Here is a 24,253-nt window from a genome sequence, read left to right as displayed (position 1 = left end):
GGCATCCCCTCAATTTCCCATGATTATAGGTATCAAGATTAAAGTAAAGCATAAAACAAAGAGACATAAGTTTATGTAAGATGTTATCAGTATCATGGAGAAAATTCTGCATAAAATCCAAAAAGAAGGTTTCTTTATTAATGATAAAATTTTCCAAATTTTTCTTTTTGTAGATGATAGGGCATGAATTAACCAGGTGTCCAATAATTTCTATGGCATTTTACATTGTTTCATATGGATAGTGACACAGATCTAATTGATGGAGAGAAGGTTGAATAGAATGCTATATAACTGTGGAAAGGACTTAGAGAGATGAGGACAGAGTTTAGAAAAGAGAAACATGATTCTAGAAACAATCATTGAGAGAGACATAAGTGGAGAAAGAAGTCAAAATTATATGCAGGGGATGATGAATCCTTAGTATGGCCCTGATTTTCAGAAACATGCCTTTGCAGTAATTATTTGGTTGTTTATTTCCTCTGATGAGATCAGATTCTTGTTTGGTTTGAAATGATATATTAGTTTGCTCAAAACAGAAATTTATTCAACTTTTAAAAAAAAGTTTTAATTGACATCTTTCTTTTTTAAAAAAGTCACTATAATTTTCTCTAGTATTCTTCCCCTTCCCCCCCCAGAGAGCCATATCCTATAACAAAGCAAGAAAAATGAAAAAATGAGGAAATCAGCACAAGTGATCAAAATAGCAATAAAATCTGGAAATTTGTGCAATGTACAACATTTGAGGATTTCTCTAAGGGAAACTGGGAGTGTTTTCTTATAGCTTTTCTTTAGAACCATGTTTGTTGTTCTTGTAACTTTAACTTTGACTTTTATTTTTAAAATGTGTGGTTCTTATTACTATTTACATTGTTGTAGTCATTGCACATATTTTGTTCTTGGTTCTTACTTCAGTGTGCTAATCTCCTTTTTCCTAGTTTTGGAGTTTTGCTTAATTTATTAGTTCCTTTTCCTTTTCTATCTTTCAATTAATTTTTCAATTATTTTTTTCCTTTTTTTTTTTCTTCTCAGTTAAGTGAAATATCTTTCCTGTCTTTTGCTTCAACTTATATTATTCATTCATTTATTCCCATGCCTTTTCTAAAAAGAATTTCTTCCCCTTATGTTATGGGCCAGAACTCTGAACTTGAAACAAAAGGTACCTTCTTACAAGGTACTAAGTCAGTGATAGAGACAATAGTTATCTAATTTAGCATGGTTCAGCATGATTGATTTAATCCTATAAGGAGATGTTATGGGACAGAACTTGAAACAAGGTACTAAGTGGAATTCAGGAGATAATATTTTAATCTAGTTTAGCTCAGGAGATTTAATCTAGTTTAACAATGATTTAATCCTACAACAAATAATGGTTTCCTAGTGATATAATGAGTGGTGTATACTCAGTGTGGGGCATATGAGCTAGGAGCCTTAGCTAGGAGAAACATTTGGGGAGATTCAGAAGCCAGAGAAGGCAGGTGGGAGCTCAAGCTCTTGGCACCAAGGAGAGACATAGACCTCTAAGAAAGCTAACCGGGCCCCACGAAAAAAGACAAGACTTTGAAAGAGACAATAAAATATTTGGACTTTAACTCCTGGCTACTCATGTGGTGATTACTGAACTGAAATGAAGGCTGCTCCCAGAGACCCCAAGAAAACCTCAACAGAGAACATTACATTTTAGAGAGAATATTACACTCTTATTCTCTTCATTATTTATCTTTCTTTTCTGTTTATTTTGGATTTTTTATTCTTTGATTCATAACCCTTAAACATTTAGTTTTTCTTTAGTCTCTATATTCCTCGTGGAAATTTCTAAGGTACCTATTTTGATTTGTTTCAATTTTTATGCTATAATCTTGTAGACCTTGACCCATAGTCCTTTTGTGTCTCTTAGAAAATTCCTGCATGTGATAGAGAATATATTGCCACATAGTAGGAATTGTTTTATATACCTTATAGTGTAGTTTGTTTTACTTTTTCAAAGTTATTTTTCTCCCATTTGTCACGGAATCTCCTCTCAGTGTCTATGTTCTCCAATTCCATTCTTCAGGGTGCCATTTGCTTTCAGAAATCCTGATTTTTCTCCCATATTAGGATAAGTAGTCTCCAAACCTGAAAGTAAATCCATTTTAAGTTTCCAATCTTCTTTTATAGAGGATCTTTCTTCTTTGTGAAAGCATTCATCAGTAGTATTCCCTCTCACTACTGAAATAAGATTTCCTGTTTCAGTTCCTCCCTTTTGCCTCTTTGCCAATTTATCCTGTAGCCATTCTTTCTCTTCCTTGTTAGCTTTTGAATTGATTAAGGTACATCGCATATTTCCTTCTATATTCTTCCTCCTCTCTTGACTTCTACACCCTGTCATCCCATAATATAATTCTACAAAAACATTGATTCCATTATTCTATTTTCCTTTAAATGAGCTATTGAAAGTTTTAATCCCTGATGTTTGAGCTTGTTTCTCCACCATCATTTCTACTTGACTTCTTTCATCCTTGTTTTCTTTTAGAAAGCAATCTTATTCTATTATTATTTTATTGTTGTCCTCAGTTGCTATATTTGTTAACCTTTCTTGTATTTCTTTTTCTGGGGTATTTAAAAAGAAAATGATCTAGTGGAATAGATTAGGTTCAAGGGATAAAACAGTCAACAAATATAGCAACCTCGTCTTTGACAAACCCAAAGATCCCAGCTTTTGGAATAAGAACTTACTGTTTGATAAAAATTTCTGGGAAAATTGGAAACTAATATGGCAGAAACTAGGCATTGATCCATACTTAACGCCGTACACCAAGATAAGGTCAAAATGGGTTCATGACCTAGGCATAAAGAATGAAATTATTAATAAATTAGAGGAACACAGGATAGTTTACCTCTCAGACCTGTGGAAGGGGAAGGTCTTTATGACCAAAGCAGAACTAGAGATCATTACTGATCACAAAATAGAAAATTTCGATTATACCAAACTGAAAAGTTTTTGTACAAACAAAACTAATGCAGACAAGATTAGAAGGGAAGCAATAAATTGGGAAAATATTTTGACAGTCAAAGGTTCTGATAAAGGCCTCATTTCCAAAATATATAGAGAATTAACTCTAATTTATAAAAAATCAAGCCATTTTCCAATTGAAAAATGGTCAAAGGATATGAACAGACAATTCTCAGATGAAGAAATTGAAACTATTTCTAGTCATATGAAAAGATGCTCCAAGTCATTATTAATCAGAGAAATGCAAATTAAGACAACTCTAAGATACCACTACACACCTGTCAGATTGGCTAAGATGACAGGAAAAATAATGATGATTGTTGGAGGGGATGCGGGAAAACTGGGACATTGATGCATTGTTGGTGGGGTTGTGAACGAATCCAACTATTCTGGAGAGTAGTTTGGAACTATGCTCAAAAAGTTATCAGACTGTGCATACCCTTTGATCCAGCAGTGTTACTACTGGGATTATATCCCAAAGAGATTATAAAGAAGGGAAAGGGACCTGTATGTGCACGAATGTTTGTGGCAGCCCTTTTTGTAGTGGCTAAAAACTGGAAACTGAATGGATGTCCATCAGTTGGAGAATGGCTGAATAAATTGTGGTATATGAAAATTATGGAATATTACTGTTCTGTAAGAAATGACCAACAGGATAATTTCAGAAAGGCCTGGAGAGACTTACACGAACTGATGCTGAGTGAAATGAGCAGGACCAGGAGATCACTATATACTTCAACAACAATACTATATGATGACCAGTTCTGATGGACCAGGCCATCCTCAGCAATGAGATCAACCAAATCATTTCCAATGGAGCAGTAATGAACTGAACCAGCTATGCCCAGAAAAAGAACTCTGGGAGATGACTAAAAACCATTACATTGAATTCCCAATCCCTATATTTATGCACACCTGAATTTTGATTTCCTTCACAAGCTAATTGTACAATATTTCAGAGTCTGATTCTTTTTGTACAGCAAAATAACGTTTTGGTCATGTATACTTATTGTGTATCTAATTTATATTTTAATATATTTAACATGTACTGGTCATCCTGCCATCTGGGGGAGGGGGTGGGGGGGGGTAAGAGGTAAAAAATTGGAACAAGAGGTTTGGCAATTGTTAATGCTGTAAAGTTACCCATGCATATATCCTGTAAATAAAAGGCTATTAAATTAAAAAAAAAAAAAAAAAGAAAATGATCTGTTCACATCTGGTTTTCTTTGTAGGGATGCTTCAAATAGCTCTTTTTTAAAAGTGAAGGTCATTTTAAAATTAATATTTAGACTCAGATTTGTTTTTTTTTTATTTTTTTATTTTATTTTATTTTTTTTTTAGACTCAGATTTGAAGGGTATATCACCTTGGATTGGATTTTGAGCTCCTTTGCTTGTTGGAACACATTATTCTATTCCCTTTTAGGTTTCTGGTGACTACAGAATAGGCTTATGCTATTTAAACTTTCTTCTCTTTAAATTTGAAAATATTTCTCCTGTTTTTTTACCGAACTTTTTGTTCTATAATTGGAATTGTTAAATGTAACCATTACATGTCTTGGAGTTTTTCTGCACAGATTTTTCTATAGGCTTTTTCCCCTTGTGAGCAAAGTGGATTATTTTTTAAAATTAATATTTCGTTTTTTGTGTTCAGAGTTCTGGCTACATTTCTTGTGCATTCAGGTGTTCAGGTTTTCTGGTCCTAAAGGATCTAGAATACTTAAGTTGTCTGTAAGCATCCCCTCTTTGAGATCAATATTTAGCTTATATGGATATTCATTTAACATTATTTTTTGTTTCCTTCCAGGCTGTCTTTAATTTCAGTGCATTTCCATTCTCAATCATATCATATATAACATATGTTTTGTTTCTTTGGTTAGCCTTGCTACTGCAGATTCAAGTTTTTTTCTGTTGATTATTTTGGTTGTGCTGTTCATAAATTCTGTTTTCACAATTTTTTCCTTTTTAAGTCATTTAGGAATATTCTGCTGTGATTCCATACTCACTGTCTCATCAGGTGTTGTTTTTGTCTTTCAATGTTTATTCATATATATCTACATTAACCAATATTGAGGACATATTCAGTGCTTTTATTAATATGTTCCCTGATGGCTTATCTGCATACATTCAAGGTATTCCGTTTTCTTCCTTCAGAGATCTTTGATAATTTTCACTTCCTGACTCCCTAAACTTTGATAGCTGGACATCTAAGCCATCTCAACCTTCCTCCAAGGTGGGTAATGCAATTCACCATAAATTTCTTCTCCAAGTGACATCTGGGGAGGGTAGACATCAGCCCAGCTGCCTGCTGGGCTTCATGGAGTAACCCACAGCCACCACACTATTTCCTCTTTTCCTCAATTCTTAGGCTGAGTTGCTCTCTCAGATTGAGAGTGGGGGAGACGGAGGGGGAGGCAGAAGAGGCTAACTAGTTAGGGGTTTAGAATTTAGGGACTGGCCTTTTCTGCTGTTAGTTCACCAAACTGCTACCTCTTTAGGGTTCCTGGTATCCTAAACCATAGAGACAATTGAAATTGATTTATCACTTGCTCATAAATCCTACTTGGTCAGAGTTTTGAGGAGTAGAGAAAATGTTGTCTATCACAGTCAAATGAATTCTTTTATTTATTTATTTATTTTTTAAATAGCTTTTTATTTACAGGATATATGCATGGGTAACTTTACAGCATTAACAATTGCCAAACCTCTTGTTCCAATTCAAATGAATTCTTACTCTAATCTGCAGATCTTCAATTTGTTTGCTGTTTTGATTATATAAGTGGGTTTATTTACTATTTGTGACAATCTTTTATGTAACAAGTATTTAGTGGGAAGAATGAAGTTGACAAATAGCTTTGGTAATTTCAGGATTAAAATCCCTTAAAAGTGAAGTAATTTTCCTTCTTAACTCAGACAACCCCCCCCCCCCCCCCAGTGGGATAAATAGCTATAATTCCAATCCAATCTATCTCTAATGGACTGGAGGAAAAAACAATTTTATGATGTTGCAGAGAAATGTCCATTTCTCCTTAACTAAAATGTTGGCTGGATGAGCACTGCCATTAGCTCTCATATATTCTGCAGTAGATAGCACATAGTTATCTTTCATTAAAATGTAAACTCTTGAATCTTATCAAGCCTCTTTGTTGACAATGTAATTATTTGAATGAGATCAGCTTAATAACCTATATGGCAAAAATAAACAGGATATAAGAAAAATTAATATTGTTCAGCTTAGGGCATATTGCTAGACATTTATATCTAGCAATTTATAATTTCTATATTTTAAGCATTTCGAATGGACAATGAACCAAAAGCCATTGCATTTTGGAGGATTTAATGTCTGATGGCTTTAAAATGGTTGCTGAAGCAATATTTTATCTCATTAAACTTAACATTTTCCTGGTGGTGCATGGCTGTAGATCAATCTTAAAAGAAACAAAGTGACCCAAGTGGCAAGGACCAAACACACAGTGAATGCAAATAGTCTTCAATGCATTATCAATTATGACTTGTGATGGAGTGGAGTGGCAAGACATATATAACTGAAAAAGGAGGTAGGCTGTTCTTTGGAAATAACCTAGTACGGTAGAAAAAGGCCTGAAATGAAAGACAGAGAACCTGGGTTTAAAAATCCTGATTCTGGTACGTAGAAGTACATGAAACTGGGCAAATTACTTTATATCATGGTGTCTCGATTTAGTTATTTGTAAAATGAGACTGTTGGATTAGATGACCACTAATGTTGGTTCCATTCCTAAATCAAAAATCTTATGATTGGCTATAGCAAGAGAGACAACAGATACACAGCTAAAATGCTACATTTGGTATCTATGAGCTTTAAAGGACGAAAGGAAAACCTGCAATAGTGGATCCACTCTTGAGAGAGGTTTTATGGAAGAATATCAACATGAGAAGAGATGTGAAAAGATTTTGATTTAAATTTGTGGAGAGGTTTATTTACAACAATAAAATTACTGGAATTTTAGACTTACTTATTTGGCCCTATTCAGTCTATTCTCTACTCAGATTTTTCCTCATATTTTACTGGTTATCAGACAATTAGTGTTTTTGTAAAATTAAGATGGATATATTTCTCACTTGCTATTTATTAGCTTTTTATTGGAACCCATTTTCTTTACTGGGCAGTTCCTTGGTACAGTGGATAGAGTCATCTTTCTGCATTTAAAGATGGCCTCAGACATTTATTGGCTGTGTGACTCTGGGCAAGTCACTTTTAATCCTGTTTGCCTCAATTTCCTCATCTGTAAAACGAGCAGGAGAAGGAAATGGCAAATCATTCCAATATCTCTGCCAAATAAACCCTGATAGAACTTTTAGGTCACCAAGAGTCGGACTAAGACATTCTCTGGTCAGGCTTTTCCTCATATTTTGGTTGATTATCAGGCAATTAATGTTTTCCCTCTTTTTTTATATTCCCAGCGCTTGTGCTTGGCACACAGTAGGAGCTTAATAAATGCTTGGTGAACAGAAGAAAGAATGGATACGTAGAAAAGCCACATCGACTTTTCCAGAACTATGAAGGTTTCCCATGGTTGCCAGGGCTTTGAAAGCCATCTGGTCTCTTTTCCCAGCTGGGTAAAGGATGTTTTTCACAAGAGTCGCCTTCGCCTTCAAACTGAAGTAAAAAACCTTCCTGAGGAAACGCCCCGCTAGGCCTCGGTCTGAGACTGTGATCTTGGCGCATGCGCACAGCCACAGTCACTCCCTCCTGGAGCTCCGCCCCCAGATCTCTACGAGAGACTTGTCTGTGATAGCCCCGCCTTATCCCTCATGAGAGCCAATCAGAGGGAGGCGGCGCAGCGCGCCAAGCTAGAAAGGCACGGCGTGGCGAGGTTGGTTCGTGCTCCGCCTTTTGCCTCTCGGTCTTCCGGGGAGTCGCTCTCAAATTCCCTTTTCCCCTCCTTCCATACCAACCCTCCCACTCTCTCTAACTCTGGCGTGACGGAGGCGCTCGCAGAGATGCCCCGTGGCGGTAGCACCAGCCGTCCCCGCCCCAGCAGCCGGAAGGTATGATATGGGAGCGGGAGCGGGAGCGAGAGTCGCGCTCCATCGGCGGGCGACGAACCTGCTGGGGCCGGCTTCCAGTTAAGTGCTCACTTCCACCCCCTCAAACTGGTCCGCAGTCAGAGCTGGCCGCCTGTCAGGAGGCTGCCCTCTCCGCGTGGCCTGCTTTGGGCTCGCTGGTACTACTAGTCCCAGGGTCCTTCGCGGCCTCAGCGTTCCCATTGGCTCCTCGGGTCGAGGGGGCGGGGAGAACAATTTCTGCTCCAACCTGTTGCGTTGCATCTCCTCTATGAGCCCTAGGGCGGGGCGCTTGTGTGTAGAAGACCCGAGGCGGAGAGTGTGCTGTCACTTTCCTAGTGACAAGATGTTTTTTTGACTTAACTCTCGATCTATGTCCCCTGTAATTTCTCTGTCGTTTAGCAGTCTTTTCTCCCATTCATCCTTCACAGTAGCTATTCCAAAGCTTTTCTATACTAGAAATTCTAGAACTGAAAAGGGGTGTGAGAGGTCAGCGCTGTTAACATCCCTCGTTTTACGAAGGAGTAGGGAAGTGATCACAAAAAGTGTGACCCTGGGGTCCCCTTTCAGGAAGTCTTTGAGGTCAAAACTATTCATAATGATCCTTAGAAGTCTCAGTAAAATACTGTAACTTATGTAAACAAAAGCTTAGACTTTTATAATCTTTGTAGTGAAGAGTTCCATCTTTTAGCCGGGATTCCTGGGAGTCTCCAAAAAGGAATCCAAGTTCAATGCTGCTTTTCTCCACACCAGAGGTTTGAGATTAGGAATCCACAATCCCTATCCCCTTGGGATCAGAGAACTTGGACTGGGGAAAGAAAAAGTTGTACAGCATCATTTTTTTTTTTTTTCTTTGATTATCTCTTTTTATTCCTTTTGTTTGGATATTTTCTTTTTTTTATTTATTTTTTTTTTTATTTAATAGCCTTTTATTTACAGGATATATGCATGGGTAACTTTACAGCATTAACAATTGCCAAACCTCTTGTTCCAATTTTTTACCTCTTACCCCCCCACCCCCTCCCCTAGATGGCAGGATGACCAGTAGATGTTTAATATATTAAAATATAAATTAGATACACAATAAGTATACATGACCAAAACGTTATTTTGCTGTACAAAAAGAATCAGACACTGAAATATTGTACAATTAGTTTGTGAAGGAAATCAAAAATACAGGTGGGCATAAATATAGGGATTGGGAATTCAATGTAATGGTTTTTAGTCATCTCCCAGAGTTCTTTTTCTGGGCGTAGCTGGTTCAGTTCATTACTGCTCCATTGGAAATGATTTGGTTGATCTCGTTGTACAGCATCATTTTTCGCTAGTTTCTTGACATTTAGCATTTCCTTCAATTTTTTAGAAACATTCTTTGAAGGGGTCCGAAGGTTCATTAGACTGAAAAAGGAAAAAGGTTAAAGAACTCTCTATCTAATGGGTCATTAAGCAAGAGTAGACGAGTAAAGTGGTGTTTAAGGATTACCGTATTTGTCCGTAGTGTGTTAAGTTGCATCCTAATTCTTAGTATCATCTCGTTCATCCTTTACAAGTCAGGGTGATCTTTCGGAAAGCTTTTCTGTTCCCATAGTTTTATAGGTTTACAACTGGAAGGGACTTAATTATGAGATCATTTAATTGAAACCTTCCATTTTACGGAGGAAAAAGAAAAAAGTTGAAACCCATAGAGCAAAATGTGATCTACACCTGAAATTTTTACAAGAGTAAACATCATTTTAAAAATTTTATTTTAAATAACTTTTTTTATTTTTCAAAATACATGCAAAGATAGTTTTCAGCATCCACCCTTGCAAAACCTCATGTTTCAATTTTTTCTACCTCCCTCTTCCTTACCCCTCTCCTAGACAACAAATAATCCAATATAGATTACACATATGCAATTCTTCTAGAACATTTCCACATATATTGTGCTGCCCATATACACACATACACCACACACACACACACACAAATCAAAAGATCATGAATTTTCTTCCCCCCCCCCCTAAGATCATGAATTTTTGTAAAAATATTTTGTAAAAGGTTGGAATTGAAGGATCTTCACATTTTGGCTCTGCCACTTACTATCTTTATGACCTTGGATAAATCATTTTATATCCTTGGGTCTCAGTTACTTTATAACAGTCAAGAAGCATTTATTGTTCACTTATATCCTATTTTTCATGTCTTTAGTTGGGGTTCTCTTGGCAAAGAAACTGCTGCGGTTCAACATTTCCTTATCAAACTCTCATTTTGACTGAGGCCAACAGGGTTAAATGACTTGCCCAGAGTCACACAGTCAATACATATCTGAGCCTTTATTAAGTCCTCTTTATGAGTCAAATCCTGTATTTAAGTTTTGGAGCTAGAGATTGAAAAGCAAAAATAGTCCCTGAAAAAGTTCACATTTCAAGGGGTGAGACACTATGCAAATGGCTATTTACATAGAAGATATAGATGTAAGGTAGTAGGAGAGGTTGTAAGAGATCCAGAAAGCTCTTTAGAAAGTGGGAGATGAGCTCTAGGTCTTGAAGGAAACCTAGAAGTAAAGTTGAATAAATAGAGCTTTCCAGGCTAGCGAACAGCCACTCTTTGAAGAGGCATGGAGTTGAGAGATACAGGATATTGTGTATCAGGAAAAGGAATATTTACTTAGGTCCTTTCTTTACCCCCTTCCAGGAGCTTTCTAATTTCCCTATTTTTGTTGAGGGTGTGATTGCTTTTTCCCAAGACACCCAGACTTGAAACCTTACCTTTTCACTTTTTAGGGAACCACACCTCTCTCCCCTTCCCCCAATCCTAACAGTCAGGACTTGTGTATCTTTTTCCTTCTTTTCCCCCACTGCTACCACCCAAGTTAGATTCCTCTAACATACCTGAATATTAGCTTCCAAATTACTCTTCCTGTCTCTATAAAGCTCAGTCTTAATATTCTAAGACCCACAGTAGTTTGGTCTTACTCTACCTTTCTAATATATCCCTAATTATTACTGTGTGTCTTCATTTCATTTCCTGTCTTTCCTTACTTTATTTTTTCCATCTAAAATAGTCTCCTTTATCTCTCTTGGCTCTTAGCCCAGTACCCTGTATATAATAGGAACATAGTAAATATATATATTTTTTAAAATAAAAGGAAACTTTTTTTTTTTTTTTTTTTTTTAATTATAAGGCATCATAGAAAAACTTTTTACCAAGAATCAGGAGTTCTCAATTTCTTTTTCAGCTGCTCTATGGCCTGGTTCAAATCACTTGATTTCTGTGACTCAATAATAAAGAGGACAGAGGTAATAGAGGCCTAATTTACAATTTTATGAAAATCAGCTTTATGAATTTTAACAAAATAACATTTTTTTCTGTGTCCCTTCCAATCTTTTTCCTATCTGTATGCTACTTAGATTTCTTTGCTGTTTTATATATAGCTGTAGTCAATTTTATTGTCTCCAATTTGAGAATCCCAAACACATACTACAGATGTTTTGTGTGTAAGTCATTTTAATCCCATTTAGATAATTTTGTTACTATTAAACAATCTCATTTGGGTCAACACATTAAACTGAACCTTAGAAAAAAAAAACAAAAAAAAACAGAGGTTGCTAAATGTTCCTTCTCAGTCTCCTTTGCCTGGATTTTCACCAGGATCACTGCCACACATTTCATATATCCAGTCCACTGCCAAATCTTGCAATTTCTACCTTTATATCATCTCTCATCTATATCTCTTTTTCACTACTCACACAGATCCCATTCTACTTCAGAATATTGCTTAGACTATTCAAATAGTCTTTTAAGTGATTTTTAAACTGCCTCAAATCTTTCCTCAATTCACCCCATTCTCTACTCAAATTACAGATTACAGATTCTTAGAGCTCAGGTCTGGCCAAGTCACTTTTCCTCATCCTCTTCAATAAACTCCTGTATCCTTGCAGTGTAAAATGTGTGCTTGTTGCCACACAGTTTTGTTTGCATTGAATTTAATTTTTCAAAAATAATGTTTGTCATTTTTATCAATATCACTTTATTATGAATTTATTTAGTATGAAGTTTGAATTATGTTCAAGTGATAATGAATAGTTTCTACTAATCAAAAAAAAAACAAGCAGCAAAATATGTAATAAATCGAAGGTTCACTTGGTAATCAAGAATAAAAGATGATATTGAATATTTATGTGGATCTTTAAATTTTGCAAAGCACTTTATATGCATTATCCATGTAATTTAGGAAAAAATGGGTTCAAATCCTCCCTGGGATAGTTTCCTGATCTTAGACCAATTACTTAATTTTTTAATATCCTAGGTGACTCTAAGACTAAGTTCCAGATGAATTGCTGATAAATAGAGGAAGCTTTTACACTAGAAGGTCTCTGTACTGGTGAAAATCAAAGGTCCAGTTCAAAGAAGACAAACAATTAACACTGACGAATTCTCTATATCTTTTGGCCATTTATATATTGGGGAATGAAGATTATTCTTATAAACTTATGTTAGTTTCTTCTAGATTTTATAAATTAGTCAATTGGTAACATGTGACTGGAGCTTAGAAAAGAGACTAGAACTAGATAGGTAGATCTGGATGTTATCTGCACAGAAATTATAATTGAACTCAGGGGAGCTGATGAAATAAAATGAGATCGTGTAGAGAGAAAGGAGAGGAGGGCCCAAGACTGAGCTTTAGGGATTGCCCCAGTTAGTGGGTATGATGTGGATGAAGATCCAGCACAGAAGAATGAGAAGTCATAGAGGTAGAAGAACCAGGAGGAAGCAATGTCATGAAGACCTAGAGAGGTTATATGTCTGGGAGAAGAATTAAGCAATTGAGAGCAATCTTTCATGTGGTTTTTATTAGTTTCTTTTCCACCTTCTTGCATTTGCTTCCTTTGGCTACTGTACTATTTAGCTGTACTAGTCTGATTGCATATCTGTGGAATAGAAATCTGGAGATAATAGCATTCCCTTAATCATGCTCTTTATTTTCCTAAAGTGGATATATTCAAGATTTATACCTGAGTTTAGAGGTTGCCACGGCTTTAAAAATGACACTGAAAACCTCTTTGAGGACAGAATACAATCTCTGCAAATGAATTTTCTTTAACCTCTTGTTGGGTAAAAGTTATTTCACAGACTAACAATGATGACTGTATTCTTCCTTAATATCTGCCCTTTTATGAAGTTTTGAACTCTTTGGTGAATTTGGATCTATCTACCATCTCTCCTTAGTCATTTCTCCTTTTGCTTACAAAGAGATTTGGTGACCATGAAAGGTTTTTTTTTTTTTTTTAATAGCCTTTTATTTACAGGATATATATATATGGGTAACTTTACAGCATTAACAATTGCCAAACCTCTTGTTCCAATTTTTCACCTCTTACCCCTCCCACGCCCTCCCCTAAATGGCAGGATGACCAGTAGATGTTAAATATATTAAAATATAACTTAGATACACAATAAGTATACATGACCAAAACATTATTTTGCTGTACAAAAAGAATCAGACTCTGAATTATTGTACAATTAACTTGTGAAGGAAATCAAAGATGCAGGTGTGCATAAATATAGGTATTGGGAATTCAATGTAATGGTTTTTAGTCATCTCCCAGAGTTCTTTTTCTGGGTATAGCTAGTTCAGTTCATTACTGCTCCATTAGAAATGATTTGGTTGATCTCGTTGCTGAGACCATGAAAGGTTTTGACAAGATTTTTAGGGGATGCTGATGGCCTCAGACTTCAGATTGCTATCCCTGTAAGTGGACCTTTAATTTCCAGAGCAACTTGCCCAACAAAGTAGAAGTAAAAACATTTCCTTGGGATGTATATCACTTCTTTCCTTTCTGTAGTGCTAGGATGTCAACTGTGTTAAGATCAGCCACAGACTGACTGTGGGAATCTGTAGGGATGATTTCTCTAGTTACAGTACTTTGGAGGTATTATTAGAGAGGTATTAGAGAGGTATACTTGTCTTTCTGATGAGGAAATCATCAAACTTCTTTGTGTTGAGTTAGTAAACAGATAGTTTCACTGGCTTTTTCTCCTAATGCAGGTCAAAAGATTATTTTAAATGCTAAAATGTGTCCAGGCTTTTTTATTTATTTTTTTATTTTTTTCTCTTTTATTTTTGTTCAAAAACTTTTAAAATTGCTAGCGCATTAATTTTACTTTGCTTTTATTTCCAAATATATCTTTCCCCCTCTTTTAACAAGAAAGCCATTCTCTATAATAAAGAGGGAAAAGAGGATCAACCAAATCTGACAGTAAGTGCAAATTATAATAATAAGTACAGTAAATGTACCCCTAGTTCCTCATCTCTACTGAATAGAGACGGAAGTTCATTTTTCTCATCTCTTTGGGCCAAGCTTCATCATTGAAATTATATAGGATTCAGGTGTGTGGGTTTTTGTTTGTTTGTTTTTTTTCCCCTTCCTTTGTAGGAAGCCAGGAGGGAGATCATTCCAGGAATAGAAGGCAATAGAAGTGAAAAGATGCAGGGTTAGGATTATTGTCATCAGATATATCATTTTCATACTTTTATAATTCTCTCTTTTCCTATCAGTCCCTATTGAGTCTTCCTTGGCTGCTTCATTCTACATGTTCATTCTTTCCTGTGACATAATATTCTATTACATTCACATACCACAATTTGTTTTAAGTATTCTCCTGGTGAAAGACATTTTAAAAAAAATTTCTACTTTGCATTTTCAAAAATTACCCCCTAAAATATTCTGATGGACACATATACACAAATACATTGCTTGCTTATAGTTCTGTGCATTAAACAAGTCTTTCATTACAGCTTGATGTTTTTAAAATACTTTGATAGTCTGTCATTCATATTTTAGGTGATAGTAAAAGGATGGTGTTTTGTATGACTCAAGTAGATTTCATTGTATTCCTGGAATGAATCTGTTTCTTCTCGTTCAGGAGACCACTTTTGGGCATCTTTAATTATTCATAGTGCTTTAACTGGTTTAATTGTTTCACTTTTGATCTTTTATAAGCCACATTGTCCTATTATTATAAACTCAGATTTAGATTTTTTTTCCTTTTTTGGGATTTTCTTTTCTGTGCTAGGTACAGTAAAAAGTATGTAATAGAGCTAGACTTTAAAAAGTGTGGGCTCTAAAAAGATTAACTTCATTTCTGGATTTGAATTCTTAACATTTAATTTATTTTCATCACCATAGCTAACATTTATATAGTGCCTGCTATATTTCAGATATTCTGTTAAATACTTTACAATTCATATCTACTTTTGTTCTCATGACATTGGGAAGTGATTGCAATTATCCCCATTTTAAAGAAGAAGGGACTGGCAAATGGGTGAAGTGACTTGTTCAGTCATCTGGAGAGTCTAAAGACAAATTTGATCTCGTGCTTTTCTAACTCTAGTCTCTGTGATTGTTGCATTGTGATGCCACCTAACGGCCACTTCAACTGCTTGCAACATTTTTTTATTTCCTTAAAGGAGAATTTTCTTACACAAGTTCCCTGTGCATACACATTGCTTTCTTTAGATTGTTGCCCTCTTTTTTTCCCTCCTCCATCAGAATTGTTCTTCTTGTGTTCTCAAAATTCCATTTTTAACAATTACTTATTTAATCATGATTAATTTCTACCATGGACTCTTACTTGTTAATTCTCTGAACCTTTTAAAACCAATGTGGTCTTGAATTCCTGAACTTTATGATAACAGAGTGCAAGCAGGTACTTACAGATAGGTCTTACCAAACTAGAAGGTATTCAGATATGTACTTTGCTACAGCTTAGAAAAGTTCAAAGAATCAGGACCAGAAATTTGGCTCCTATTTGATTAAAAAAATTGTGGCCACGGCAGTTCATGAAACTGCCTATTATAGATAGATGATAATAAAATCACAGACTTTTTGAAAGTGTTCAGGTGTTGAATATGTTCATGTATCCTCTAGAGAAATATGAAAAAAAATCAATTAACATTCATTTTAAAATTGGTAGAGGGAACACAAAGCTTAATGCAGCAAATACTAAAAACAAAAGTCCATATTCTACATTTGGGAGTAATTCTGGAAGAAAGTGGAATGAAAAAAGTATAGGAAAATGGAAGAATAGAAGGAAATTGAGAAATAAACATGAAGTCAGAATTAGTGCCATCTTTGTGCCAGCAATGTGCTAAATAAAGCCTTGCAGATATAAAGAAAGACATATGACAGTGTCTGCTTTCAAACATCACATTATTTAATGGGGAAGACAATACACAGAAGTTTGAAATGGGTAGGAGATAGAAGGTTACCCAGTGGAAGGAATGAATAAGTCTTGCAGATGGAGGGAGATGATTGGAGGAGGTGAGAGTTTCAGAATATATTTCACTTTGAAAATTTAAGAATTTGTAGAAGTTATAAAATCCAGGAAAGTAGCCACATGAGAAATGATGAGCATGATACAGTAGTCCAATTACTGAACTGAATATCGGGGCTTGATTTAGAATTTTGGCTTTGTTGCTTGTTGTCCATGTGACCTAAAATGTGGCCTCTAGAACTGAATATTGGTCTGTACTTGGCTAAGGATCACCTATACATCATCTGTAACATGTGATAACGCAATCTTTAGTGGAAGACTTCTGGTAAGAAAGGATCATAATAGAATTTGGCCTGCAAAATGCCTTTTAGGAATATATCCAGTAGGGGGAATGTGTATTCTTATTTTGGATTTAGGAAGGTAAGGAAGGGTGAGGAGATTCTGTGTAGAAAAAAATCATAAGATAACTTTCTTGACATTTACGTTTGTGTTTTTTTTATCTAAGTTGCTTTATCCCAGTTTATATCTTTTTAAATTTCTTAAAAAGTATGTGTGCCTTTTTCCCCTCTTTGCAGAGTTAAGGACTGGATATGGAATGTTCAATGTTCCCCATGACTGTGTATTTGATTTGGCTACATAGTCTTTTCCCCTTTTAAAATCTTATTGAATAGGGAAGACTCATAGGATAGGGCATGGACGTAACAGAAGTGAAGGTAACAATAAAATATGTCAATAAAAATGAAACTTTTAAAAAGTATATAGGACTTGTTTTGGAGTCTTTGTTTATCCTCTCTTCAGTAGCTAAAATAATCTCAATTCTTTCCACAATCGTTTTCATCTATTTCTACAGAATTGTTTTGCATTATTCCCCTATTTTCATTCGAATCCTTTAGAATCCAAGATTATTGTAGAAATAGTATTGACAGATTTTTTTAAAGTAATGAATTAAGTTCATGATTGAGAAGCTATACGCAGAGATAATGATTTTAATCAATTAGCAAGCATTTATTTAATTTTTACTATGAGACAAAGCAAAAGGATACAAAGAAAGGCAAAAACAATCCGTTACCTTGGGGAGCCAACATTTTTATGGAAGGAGATAACATGTAAACACATAGGTATGCTACAGAATATGGAAGGTCACCTTTTAGAGGAACACTTGAGTAGCTGCAAGACCTACTACATGATATGTTTGAGCTGAGTTTTGAGCAATTGGAGTTTATTGAATATGTGAGTGATATGCCAAATGACTGGTAGCTTTGAGTGTAGGATAGATTGTAGACTCCAGTCAAGTAGACTCATTAAAATTATAATAGTCCAGATGAAAGGTTATAAGGGCCTAAATTCCTCGATTCTCTACAGGCTGTACCCAGAATATCATTTAAGGAGGGTGCCCAGGAAACCATGTCTATTTCTTCTCTAGGCTGCCATCCACACTGCCTCATCCTATCCCTACTTCCTACTTTTCTCTCTCCTATCTTCCTTTCCTTTCTCTCTCTCCTTTTCCATTTCATTTTATGTATTATATTACCCTCATTTAATATAAGCTCCTTATGGATAGATACTATATTTCTATTTGTATTTGTAGTATCAGTACTTAGCATAGTGTCTCACACATAATATATGCTTTTTGAGTGACTGAACTAGATCAGTGGCTGCAAGAGTGGAGATAAGGGGTAGGGAGAATTTATGTAAGTTGTGAAAGTAGAAATGCTAAAATGGCACAGGGCATGGAATATATGGGGTAAGTGTGAGTAAGAAGTTGAAGATGACTCTGAAGATGTAAGCCTGGGAAAATCGTGTTACCCTGTGACATTAGGAAATTTCATAAGGGGGTACAAATTATTTGGGAAAAATATGCTGAGTTTTAGACATGTTGAGTTTGTGGTGTCTTTGAGACCAATAGAGTGACTTATAGGCATTTGAAGATTTGTGTCTGAAGCTTAAAAATATTAGAAATAAAGATTTAGGAGTTGACTGAATGGTATTTGAATGCCTAAGAGAATGTGAGTTTGTCGAGAGAAGAGAAAGCAACCAAATGGATGAATAAATAAACATTTGTTTGAATACTTTCTATGTGCTAATTAATGCTAAGCATTAGTGATACACATAGAAAAGCAAGAGATTCCTTGCTCACAAGAAGTTAACATTCTGATTAAAGGATATATAAACAGATGGAGAAATCTGTTGATCCTTAGAGTTCAGCTTCAGAGATGATGGCAGTGTGGGAGAGGACTCTGGCAGGGCAGGTGATAAGGCCTGCTGATTTTGCAGCAATTTTCTGGAGAACTTATCAGTGAGGAACCTTCTTATTAGTGAGGTGTAGTGCCATTTGACTTCTCTACCCAGGTCAGACTCACTGCCTGAGGTTAAGTCATAGTTAGCAGGCTTGGGTGAATGTAGTAAATTAGGAGAACATGGGTTCTGGGGAGCCCTCTCTGGAGCAGAAACAACCTCAGGAATGCAGGTGAAAAGCATGGTGCAGAACAATTCTAGAACCTTGAGAAATCTCCTCACTTAAGGTCATGAGGAAGATCAAGCAGAGGAGAGATAAGAGGAGAAAGAGAGAGGAGTGCCCAGTGTTTCTGATGTCAAGAAAGAAGAAACAGCAGAAAGTGGTAGATGCTGTCAAGGGGCAAAAGAGAAGGAGAAGTTGATATTGTTTTGTTGTGATGACCGCGTATTTTAAAATCAGCCGGAGTCAGGAATTCAGATTAAGGGAAAATCTTCAATCTTTATTCTTAGTAGAGGTGAAGGGGGATCGGAGGTGAAGAGGGGATCACGATCGCAATTTGTGCAGCTGCAACAAGACGCCAACCAGCTGTCTCTTTCCACTTCTCTCCCCACCCCTCTGCCTCCACCCACCAAAATCATCATTTCCTATACAACACATCAGGACTTGCACAAAGAGTGGGGGGGAGGGGGGGGCATTCTTTCTCCAAGCATATATATTAATAGAATATGGTCCAATTAGTATTTAGCCTCACGTGCTTAGGACCTCAGTGCATCAACTTGAACTTCAGCCCATTACAAGTTGTATCTGAGTCTGATGCCATTTGGGGTTTTCTTGGCAAACATAACTAGAGTGGTTTACTCTTTCCTTCTTCAACACATTTTGTAAATGAGGAACTGAGGCATACAGGATTAAGTGACTTTTCTACAGTCATGTAGCTACTAAGTGTCTGAACCAGGATTTGAACTCAGGAAGATGATGAGTTTCTGTCATGTCAGGGCCAGCCCTGTACCTACTACACCACTGAACTGCCCTAATGAGAATTTAGGCCTCAGACTTTTTTGGTTGTGAAATCATTGGTGGTCTTTGACAAAGCCGTAGAATGGTGGTGCCAGATTGCTCAATTTAATGATTTTTCTTTTGGTTTCCCATACAAAGCCTGAGAGTAGATTTGTTTTACAAAATGCTTTTTTATTAGCATATGTGCAGGGAAGCATTGTATAAGCATTTAGGAGCTCCCCAGAGTTGAGGATTGACAGGTTGGGAACTGGCAGAAAGTCAGGGATGTGAGCAATTCTAGGGTTGTGGCTAATGAATCATTTGTGGAACACAAATGGAGTTTGGAGACTAGGGAAATCAGATTAAGGGAGATGAATTGAATTCAAGGGTCAAAAAGTGATGACAACTTTTTATATGAGTTAAAGAGTAAGGGATGGGTGAAAAGATTAATAGAATGTTCTGAAGTCATCTATAATGTTTAAGGATGCTAAACTTGGATAGTGGAAGACTTACTGGACATGAGTAGTGGTGTGCTCAGCATCATAGAGGGGAAAGGTAGAGCTAAGATGATGGAGTAATAGTAATGATAGCTAGCATTTGTATAATGCCTTCTCTGGCCAAGCACTTTATGAGAGAGCTATCAGTTCCATTCCCTTCTTTCCCTTCAAAGTTATTCCAAGAATATCTAGAAAACAGACCAGTATCATGGGCCAGAACTCTGTACTTGAAACAAGGATTCTTACAAGGTGCTAACTCAGTGGAATTGATAATTCAATGGTTATCTAGTTTAGCATGGTGATTAATAGTTCTCTAGTTCAGTACATGTACTTAGTACTTAACATAGTTCTACAAGATTGACACCTATTCTACATGATTCACATCTATGATAATGTAATTATAATACAGCATATAAGCTGGGACAAACTCAGCCAGAGAGATTCATTCCATTTCATACCACCATGGTGTCAGGCTCTCCTCTTTCCTTCTCCACTGAAACCAAGACTCTGGAAGGCCTCCAGAAAACTAGCTGAAGCCCCAGGCAAGGAGACAAGACTTTAAAGGACACAATAAAGGATTTAGACTTTAACACTTAGATATTCTTGTGGTGATTAATCTGCTAAAAAGAAGGGTGGTCCCAAGACCTCCAGAAAACCAATCGGAACTTTACAGACCAGACCACATCTTAACCTGTAACTCCAAGACAGAACTTACAGGAGTCATTTTTTAGCCCAGCTTAGTTAGTGTAATGTTCTGGCTAGCTTTCTCAAGGATATCTCTGGAGAATCTTGGGACCAGCCTTGATCTAAGTGCAAGAGGCAGGAGAGCTACCAGGAGGATAGTCAAAAATGGAATGTCTTATTTCCAGTCCTCTCAGTCCTCAAATATCCTATTACAGTGTAATGTTCAGGCTAGCTTTCTGGAGGATCTCTGGAGCAGCCCAAGTCCTAGATCTTAGTGGAGGAGGCAGGAGAGCCACCAGGATGGTCAAAGATAGAATATCTCATTTCCAGTCCTTCTCAGCCCTTAAATACCTTAGCATGATTACATCATTACAGCACAGCACACTATGTATGTGTGAACTAGAGAACCATTACATCACCATGTTAAGTACTAAGTATATGTATACCAAAGAACCATTATCTCACACTGAGTAGGTACTTTATATATAAGCACCCTGCTGACCTTGATTCAAGTATACCTTTTCAGAGTTCCAGGCCCTCTACAAGTTAGAATAGGCGTTATCTTGTAGCTTTGCCTCCTACTACTCGGTTCAGGGTCACAGATCTAGAGAGGATTGAAGAAGGAACTTGTGTCATTGAGTGACATTTGGGGATAAGGAGCAGTCTAGGGCCCTGGGCTGTATATGTAGGGGAGCAGAAACACAAGCAACAGCATAACCCCTAAGAGCCGACAAGGTCTCCTTTCTAGCTTCTATCCCACTCTGAAGCCTGCAGAGTAATAACCAGAGCAAAAATTCGAGACCAAAGAGGAGCATAATGTTCTATCACTATGTACACAATTCAAACATAATTTCAGCAGTTTATTATCTATTTTCTAGAGTATTAATCTCCAAGGTCTGGGGCATGACCCTGAGGTCTACATGATCATTCAGATCATTTGTCTTATTTTATTTTATCTTATTCATTTCAGTTCAGTGTTCTAATTTTGAGATCTTAACTCATTGTGTAAGTTATTACTTTCAGTTTTCTGCCTTTTAAAAAACAATTTTGATAAGCTTGCTGTGCATGTCTAGGATGCAATGCAGATTGCTGTGGCACTCCACTGGATGTCTCTTGCTAAACTGTCATTAAACCATTCATTTGTGACTGAGTTCAGTTATTCAAATTTTGTAAAATCTTAATTGTATTTAATTTTTCCAAAACATGCAAAGATAGTTTTCAACATTCATCTTTGCAAAACCTTGTGTTCCAAATTTTTCTCCCTCTCTTTTCTCCTCTCCCTTCTCCAAGACAACAAACAATCTGATACAAATTAAACATATGCATTCTTCTAAACATTTTCATATTCATCATGCTACAAGAGAAATCAGATCAAAAAGAAAAAAAAAAGCAAAGAAACAACAGCAACAAAAGGTGAAAATACTATGCTTTGATTCACATTCAGTCTCCAGTTTTCTCTCTCTGAATATGGATGGCACTTTCCATCAAAAGTCTATTGGAGGGGCAGATAGGTGACAAAGTGGATAGAGCACCAATCCTGGTCAGGAGGACCTGAGTTCAAATTTGGTCTCAGATACTAACACTTCCTAGCTGTATGACCCTGGGCACTTAACTTGCACTTAACCCCAATTGCCTCAGGTAAAAAAAAAAAAGATTAAAAAAAAAAGTCTATTGGAATTGCCTTGATTCTCTAGTGAACTGTTCACTTCAGTTAGCATCAGTTCATATAAATCTTTCAGGCTTTTCTGAAATCAGTCTGTTCATCATTTAGAATAGACAGTAATATTCAATTATATTCATATACCATAACTTATATAGCCATTCTATAACTGATGGGCATCCCCTTGATTTTCAATTCCTTGCCACTACAAAAAGGGCTGCTACAAACATTTTTGCCCATGTGGATCCTGAATCCTTTTCCCTCTTATATGATCTCTTTGGTATTCAGACCTAGTAGAGACACTGCTGGATTAAAGGGTACACACAATTTTATAGCCCTTTGGGCATAATTCTAAATTGCTCTTCAGAATGGTTGGGTCATTTCACAACTCCACCAACAATGCATTATTAGTATCCCTGTTTTCCCACATTTCCAACATTCATCATTATCTTTTTGTTATCTTAGCCATAGCCGGTCTTTAAAGTATGAAGTTGTTTTACCTCAGAGTTGTCTTAATTTTCATTTCTCTAATCAATTGTGACTTAGAACATTTTTTCATACGACTACATCTGTAAATTGTCCATTCAATTCTAATTCCAATACATAGTTTATTTAGCTCATGCTTTTCCTGAATAATAATGTGAAATGCTTTATAAAATGTATTATAAAGCATTTCACATTATTATGTGATCTACATAACTATTATCTATAACTTTTTCATTGACTTATCACATAATAATCTTGACTAAAAAGAAAGTTGGATTAGTCAGGATGAAGTCATGATGCTTCTTTTTGATCATTTCTTTCTTTTCCAAATGTTCATTAATCATGACAGTACAATCTATAACTTTCCCATGAATTGAAATCATGTTCATTGACCTATAATTTTTGAATTCATTGTTTTTCTTTTGTTTGATAATTGGGAGTACCTTTGCTCTTCTTAAATCCTTTGTTAATTCTATTCTCCATAGTCTTTCAGGTATTACTAATGGTACTCTGGTAGCCATTTCCACTAGTTCTTCTTTAAGTACTCAAAGATGTAATTCATCTAAGCCAAATAACTTGACTTCATTAAGGACAACTGAGTATTTTTTTTTATCCTTTCATTTACCTTAGGACTCAAAATTCACAATATGAAAGTGATTTTAAAGTGAGATTCTGACCATACCAACCCCTTCAGTGAGCTTAGTAGTTCTTACTTCTGAATCAAATGTAAAGTCATTTAAACTTCTTTATAAGTTGGCTTTGTTCTACTTTTTTCTTAATCTTCTCTTTGTGAACTCTGATTTAGCACCAGTGACCTGCTAACAGTGTCCTGAACATGACCCTTCATCTTTTGTTTCCTTGCCTTTGCATTGACTGCTCCCTATGCTTAGGTCAGATAAGTTTTCATAGAAGAAGTAGACATTGAGCAATCAGATAAGGAAGGATTCATGGAAACTGAAAAAACTGTTGAATTAATAGGTGTTGAACATGATGACTGAAGTGTCTTACACCCCAGGGGAACTAGTGGGAGCAAAGAACTAGTGATGTCACAAATATGGCATGTTTCAGGGGTTGGGAATAGATTGTTGTAGCTAAAATATATAAGCTAAAAATATAACTTGGGACAAGGTTATAGAGGACCATAAATACTACAAAAAAAAGAGTTGATGTTTACATTTTAATTTGGCATGATACTGGAGGTTTTTTTGTTTTTACTTTTTAAAAATTCTTTTTGCAGAGAAGAAAGACATGGGATACAGAATGCACGTTCTTTCCAGGAGAAAATGTGTCTGCCTTCAGGAAAGAAGATGCTAGGACACCTATGTCAAATACATCCCTTTCCAAAGCATGGCTGAAGTGTGGTGATGGCTTTCAAAGTGATTCAGTGCCACCGGTAAAGATC

The 24,253-nt window shown here is 36.1% G+C and overlaps 1 protein-coding gene across 1 annotated transcript in view; it reads left to right on the top strand.

The window, feature by feature from the left end:
• Positions 1-7,676: 7,676 nt before the first annotated feature.
• The window catches only part of SPIDR (scaffold protein involved in DNA repair), a 538,726-nt gene continuing 522,149 nt past the window's right edge, over positions 7,677-24,253 (top strand). The window contains exons 1-2 of the mRNA XM_031946429.1: positions 7,677-8,018; positions 24,089-24,244. Coding sequence (XP_031802289.1) covers positions 7,782-8,018; positions 24,089-24,244 — 393 coding nt within the window. The 5' untranslated portion in view covers positions 7,677-7,781. The remainder of the gene's footprint in view (positions 8,019-24,088; positions 24,245-24,253) is intronic.

This window comes from Sarcophilus harrisii, chromosome 1, assembly GCF_902635505.1.
Source record: "Sarcophilus harrisii chromosome 1, mSarHar1.11, whole genome shotgun sequence".
In the NCBI taxonomy this organism is placed as follows: Eukaryota; Metazoa; Chordata; class Mammalia; order Dasyuromorphia; family Dasyuridae; genus Sarcophilus; species Sarcophilus harrisii.
This window is presented reverse-complemented; position numbering and strand designations above follow the sequence as displayed.